This window comes from Capsicum annuum, chromosome 2 (genome assembly GCF_002878395.1).
Source record: "Capsicum annuum cultivar UCD-10X-F1 chromosome 2, UCD10Xv1.1, whole genome shotgun sequence".
NCBI lineage: Eukaryota > Viridiplantae > Streptophyta > Magnoliopsida > Solanales > Solanaceae > Capsicum > Capsicum annuum.
This window is the reverse complement of record NC_061112.1, coordinates 106,073,554-106,080,760: the sequence shown is the minus strand read 5'-3', so window position 1 is coordinate 106,080,760 and position 7,207 is coordinate 106,073,554. Positions and strand designations below refer to the sequence as shown.

Sequence of the window (7,207 nt, the reverse complement as noted above, 5' to 3'; positions counted from 1 at the left end):
CTCATTACGAATCAACAACGGTGTCGCATTACCATCAACTATTTAACGAGCCTCAATTTTTTCTGCTTTCATCAATTTTTAGTTCTATATCAATGGCCAAAATCAATTTATCATACGTTCACTAACAACGATTCCATCACTCTTATAGCCCTCGTACTTTATATCGTTAATCCAAACGCCGAAATGACGTAATAACACTGAAATATTCATTGCAATTGCTTCTAACAAAATCAAGAAAACAAAAAAAAAAGTCATATGAATAGTTTCTATCTGGAAACTAATTGTGGAAGAGATTTTATTTAAAAAGGTGAAATAACAAACAAATTACCTTTTTTCGTAGGATTTTATTGAGTTTTTACCATTATTAGTTGGGTTAATTACTAGTTTAGTTGTCACATTCTTTAAATTATGCAATTTAGTTTAATTGTTAAATGTATCTGTAAAATGTATTTCACATTAGTTATATGTATTATCAAAGGCTAATAGGTGAGATTTTTTGAAATTTAGAAAATGGTTGGAATTTTAGGTAAATAGCAGTAAACATGTCGTTATATAGGTAATTTTTACTATTTAGTTCGTACATTCTCCCTTAGCCCCATCCCACCACCCCATACCCCTACATCCCCACCCCCTATCTCAATAATGCTAACATGAGATGTTTAAAGTTAAATTATTTTTAAATACAAAAGTATATTTTCTCTTCTTTTTTTTTTTTTAAGATAGACTAAAAAAATGTGATAAATAAATAGAAATGGAAGGAGCACCAAAAAAAAAAAAAAAGGAATATGCAATGAGAAAATGATTTTAATAAAATGTAGACCTCAAAATTGACTTCGAGATAAGGGCACATACTACCATTGAACTATATAGATTAAATATATCAATTTCTTTGTTTTATAAAATGCAAGTGGATAAAACGAAGACTTTCTTTCTTGGTCCAATATCCAAATCGGGTTTGAATAATCAGTTTCAACTCATGCACATGTGAATACTTGGGTGTGGACAGGGAGTGGGTTTGGGGGTGGAAAGTCAGATCAATTATTGGTCATTATGAAAGAGAATCAAACTAAAACATCATCAAAAAGAAATGCCATCTTAATTATGGATTTTTTACAGCAAAGAAATGTATACATGTTTAATTCATAATATATTAAGGATAAATTTCACAAATGATCATTGAACTACAGATTTTTAACATCAAAGTCACGTAATTTTATTTTTGTCTCTTAAAAGTTACATTACTATAACCTTGGTAACCAAATACTCACGATAAGCTCTTGGTTATTTTATTCTCTTGTTTCCATCACACAATATGCTTTAGCAGAATAGATTTTAGGATGGAACTAATACCAAATCCAATTATCATAAGATATTATTAGCACTAATACCAAGTATGATCCAATTCTTAACTAGTGTTGGTATCAACAACACAGACTCGATATAAATAACACGAACTAACAAAAATGAATACCAGGAAAAAATAGATGTATACATAAGTTAGCTAGGTGCATGTCACAGGTTTTATATGGGAGAACATGTTGACTTGCACTAAAAGACACTCCGACAAACCTTGAAGTAGGGGTATTTGTAGACATCAAAATTTTGTGAACTCTATAAAATTTAATTTTTGTAGAGTTTATAAGGTTGTTTTATCCTAAATCTAGCTTGAAGGCTACTCTACCCAAATCCTAAATCACCCCTATATAAAGGGGCAAATACTCTCTTAAAGAACGATCTCTAATATCTTAAAAATTTGTGGGATATTCATAAAGAAATCAAAACTCTCTCTTTTGATAATCAAATACGTCAAGAATATCTACAAACCCATCAAATCAAAATATTACTACGTTCGAGAAATACACCACTAATGACCCTCGAATCATGGAGGAATCCATATCAAATCCAAATATTCCTACGTTCAAGAAATACGCCACTAATGGCCCTCGAATTACGTAGAAATCCATATCAAATTCAAATATACCTACGTTCAACAAATACGCCATTAACGGTCCTCGAATTATGGAGAAATTCATATCAAATTCAAATATACCTGCGTTCGAGAAATACGCCACTAACGGTCCTCAAATTATGGAGAAAATTCTCGATTTCCGGAGAAAATCAAGAGATAAGAATTCACTGCTCTCGTATTACGGAGAAATCCATATCAAATTCGATTATACCTATGTTCGAGAAATACGCCACTAACGACACTCGAATTACAGAGAAATCCATATCAAATTCAAATATACCTATGTTCGAGAAATACGCCACTAAAGTCCCCGAATCACGGAGAAATTCATATCAAATTCAAATATCGAGAAATCCATATCAAATTCAAATATTCCTAAATTCGAGAATTTCGCTACTGACAGCCCTCGAATTACGGAGAAAATCAAGAGAGAAGAATCCACTACCCTCGAATTACGGAGGAATCCATATCAAATCCAATCAAAATTCAAATATTCCTACATTCAAGAAATACGCTACTAAAGGCCCTCGAATTACGGAGAAATCCACATCAAATTTGAATATACCTACGTTCGAGAAATACACCACTAACGGTCCTCGAATTATGAAGAAATTCATATCAAATTCGAATATCGACAAATCCATATCAAATTCAAATATTCCTACATTCGAGAAATACGCTACTGACGCCCTCGAATTATGGAGAAAATAAGAGAGAAAAAATCAAGAGAAGAACAGATTTATATCCACATCGTTTATCAATAAAAAAAAAAATCATATTTCTTCATATTTTGTCCATAAAAATTTATTGAAAACACCCTAATACCTTCATATTTGATATATCCCTAACATCATATTTGACATGATATTTGAAAATTTCTCATACGTTTTCTGTGTGACATATCCTAACACCATATTTGACATGAAAATTTCTCAATCTTGTGGAATAGGTTTTTCCTGAGATTATTTTGGTTTCTACCAAAATTACCATTCTATCTCTGATTTGGCGTTCATTTTTTGCCTCCATTGTGGTATATTTCGTTGATTTGCCTCTTCATTTGATGTGCAAAAATCTCGATAATGGGGATTGAGAAGATCCATCCTATTGAGCTGCTTGATAATGAGCAATGTAGGTTTATTAAATGCACTTTCGATTAAGTTGGCGTCAAGTAATACCATCAACCGCATCTCAATAAAATTAGTGATCTAAAATCAAATTTTACTATTAGACCCTAAATATATATCCATAATAAAAATATTATCAACAATTTAGAGTTATTTTTTTATATTCTTAAGTAGTACTAATTTCACATAGTAATATTATTATTTATAAAAATAAGGACTAATTTTAACTAATAAGATATTAGTCATTTGTTTGCAATGGATTACCATAAATATTACTGTGAAAATTTTATTTATTAATATGATAATTTACTAAAAAAATTAAATTATTTTTTTTTGTTGATAAAAGCTCCATATGCATACGTGTCTACGATTGAGCCAGTCGCATCATTCAGCCCAGTGCAGTAATAACGGCTAGCTAATTTATCTTTAGGACTCTTGCTCTATTTTTGGATGTGTCTACGATTGAGCCAGTCGTACCATTCAGCCCAGTGTAGTAACAATGGCTAGTTGATTTACCTTTAGGACTCTTGCTCTATTTTTGGACTTATCAGCTTTGGTATATATATATATATAGGTATTGTATTTTAGTAGGTCTCTTGGTTACCTAGGTTTATTCAGCTTTATTTGTAATTCACAGTAAGGGTGTCAAACGGGCGGGTTTGACCAGGCCCGAACTGGCCCACATAAAAGGCTCAGCCCAGTTTGACCCGGCTCAGTCAGCCCCCGGGCTGTAGGGCTGCCGGTCCTGGGCTGGGCCAAATTTTTTTTGGGCCCGGTTAACCCTGCACTACAAAAAAAAACTGCGTTTAGCAACGGATTTATAGCAACAAAGTCTTTTTCGTCGCTAATTAACGACGGAATTGCAACGAAATAGAAATTTTGTCGCTAAATAAACGAAAATAAAATCAATAGCTTAATTAGTGACGGAATGGCAACGGAATATAAAATTAGTTGCTAATTTTTTGCGGTAAATATTGGCGCCTTTATTTTGGTAACAAAATTAGCGACAAAAATAGGGAGAATTTTTTTTGACATGGTGGAGACGGCAATAGCAATGAAAATACTGTCGCTGGAAGTATTTTACCATTTTTAATAATATATTAGGTATATATTTAATTAATGATTAGTAACGGATTATATATCTGTTGCTAAATCTGTCACCCTACCAACCTAATATTAGGGCTAAGTCTTTTATTTCACTTTGTTCCCAAAACATAACATCATTCGCCTCTCTCTCCAAAAACAGTCCCCTTGCCCTTTTCTCTCCCAAATCGCTCAATATCAGTCGAAAAGAGTGTCAATCGACGAATTTTGAATCTAAATTAGAGGTTAGATTTTATATCTCATAATTTTAGTTGTTTCTCCTCTTTTAATTTCTTAATTTCTATATTAGAAGTGACGTGCTAATGATATGTTTAGGATTTTTTGAGCTATTTTAGTTAGGGTTCTTCGATTATTGTGTTAAAAAATTCGATAAATGGTTATTTACTCGAAATGGGAACCGTATTTTCTTTCTTAGAATTATTTTTTATGGGATTTTTGATATTCCAATGTTGCATGTCTATGAATCTGAAATTTCTTCAACAAAATTTTCGGTTGTGGCTTAATTTTCAGTGTTTTGCATACACTGATTATGTTAGGGTTTTTGATTTTTTATTTGAAGTTCTATTTGTGGTTTTTTTGAGCTTTTTCAATTTTCTTTGTTCGATTGTTGTGTTAAAACGTTGTGTTAGTGGTTATTTAATCGAAATGGAAATAATATTTTTCCTCTTAACTTCTATTTATGTTTTTTTTGTATCTTTTGTTCCAGGTTCATTAATCTCTGATTTCTTCAACAAATTTTTCATTTGTGTGGTTTAGTTTTGTCTTTTTTATGTACAGGTTTATGTAAGGTTGTACTTAGTGTGTTGCATGTTGAAAAAATTAGAAAACATAGAGCAGTTTGAGTCACTTTTGCTTACTGTTATTCTGATTTTCTGTAAACAATAAAATATAGTATGTTTCATATTCCTTTGAAATTGTGTAATTGTCATAATCATTTTCTGTTTTCTTGTGTTGACTGTTTAGCCTTTATCTTTCTAAAAATTTCATTTGTGGGATCATATTTGATACATGTTGTTGTTTTTTCTTAATCTGATTGTGATGTTATATTTTGGGTTTTCAGAGAGATCCCCAAAGGATACCAGCAAATCCCAGAAAGTGAGCTAGCATATATCTGGTACTATAACATTTTCCCTTTTAAATGATTTTCGATTAGTTTTTCATATATTTCTCTATTGCCGTTTGTGTTCTTCATTATTCGTGAAACTGTCTCTATTTTCTTTTACTTACCGATTGAGGATTTGCTTTAAATCCGATTAAATTTTGTGATGTAACTTTGTGTTAAAGTTGTAGACTTTATTTGTTTATTTTTGCCAACAAAGTTGCAACTTATTTTTAGGTTTTGTTTAATGTTCAAATTTTAGGTATGTACATTGCTGAAATTTGATGTTTTAATCTTGTTGCCGGGAGCTTTGCCTCATGCCTTATGATTGTAATGATAGAAGTTTCAGTTTTGTATGTAATTAAACTTTTTCGCTAACACTTATTAAGAAGGACAATGAATGATATGTTGTGTTTGTGATTTCTTGTATATTTAGAAGAAAAATGACTGATATATTCTATTTCCTTGTAAAAATTGAAAGATATATTCCAGTTTGTTAAGATATTTAATTATTTCTTCACTTTAGTGGTAATCCTTGATGTATGCATTACTAAAATATAAAACTCTAACTATGTTGTTTATGTCGACATTAATAGGAATATGAATAATCTAGAGCGTGGATGGATGTATGATAGGTTGGATGGCCGAGGGGCTATAAACTCTAGATTCATTACTGGTGTGAATAACTTTACCCTCTTTGCATGTTCTCAACAAAATTGCATCAGTGGTAACAACATTAGATGTCCATGTAAAAAATGTCGCAACATTAAATACAAGGATGTTGAAACGGTTAGATATCACCTTCTTCATGATGGATTTGTTAAGGACTATTTTGTTTGGAAATATCAAGGGGAAGCAGATCTGATAGGTGAGATTTCTTTCAGTAATGATTTGATCAATGTTGCTCAACTTGAATTGGGATATGATAATCCATATCGACAAATGATTTTGGATGCTGCCGGTCCCAACTTTAACCATGGTTACAACAATATTGAATCTGGACCATCTCATCTGTATGAACCTTCAATTGAGGAGGAACATGAAACTTCGATGGAGGAAGAGCCTAATTTAGAGTACCAAAAATTTTATGAATTGTTGCACTCTGCTGATGCAAAATTGTATCCTGGTTTTTCCCTCTCTCAACTTGCAGTAATCTCTCGAATGTTAAATATTAAGATGAAAAATAATATGTCACTGAGGGGTTTTAACCAAATGATGCAATTGTTTAAAGAGTCTTTACCGGAAGATAACCTATTAGTTGATAGTTATTATCAGACTAAGAAGCTAGTGCGTAGCTTAGATTTAATGGTTGAAAAGATTGATTGTTGTGAATCGGGTTGTATGTTATATTGGAAAGACCATGAACATCTTACCTCTTGTAAATTTTGTGGCAAAGAGAGGTATAAACGTCGAGTTAGCTCTCGTAAGAGGAAATTGGTCCCTTACAAAAGGATGTATTATTTTCCTTTGATTCCTAGATTGAAGAGATTATATGCATCCCATACTACAGCAGCTGACATGACATGGCATCGTGAACATATAAAAGAGGATGGAGTAATGTGTCATCCATCAGACTCTGAATCTTGGAAGAACTTCAATGAAAGTTATCCTTTTTTTGCCGATGAACCAAGAAATGTTAGGTTGGGGTTATGTACTGATGGTTTCCAACCATTCAGTCAGTCTGGGAGAAAATATTCGTCATGGCCAGTAATTGTCACTCCATACAATTTACCTCCAGGGATGTGCATGAAAGAGGCTTATATGTTCTTAACTGTCATAGTTCCTGGGCCAAATAATCCCAAACATAAAATTGATGTTTATCTGCAGCCTCTAATAAAGGAATTGATGTTGTTGTGGGAGACGGGTGTAGAAGCATTTGATATGGACAGCTATGATGTGGACAATCAGTGA

General features: G+C 32.2%; 1 protein-coding gene across 1 annotated transcript; it reads left to right on the top strand.

Moving 5' to 3' along the window:
• The first annotated feature begins 5,896 nt into the window (after positions 1-5,896).
• LOC124896232 lies at positions 5,897-7,207 on the top strand. The gene has a single exon (XM_047407762.1). The coding sequence runs from the start codon at positions 5,897-5,899 to the stop codon at positions 7,205-7,207; it is 1,311 nt and encodes a 436-aa protein (XP_047263718.1).

Excerpts from the sequence above, each read along its gene's own strand:
- LOC124896232 (XM_047407762.1), top strand. The coding sequence starts at position 5,897 with ATGAATAATCTAGAGCGTGGATGGATGTATGATAGGTTGGATGGCCGA.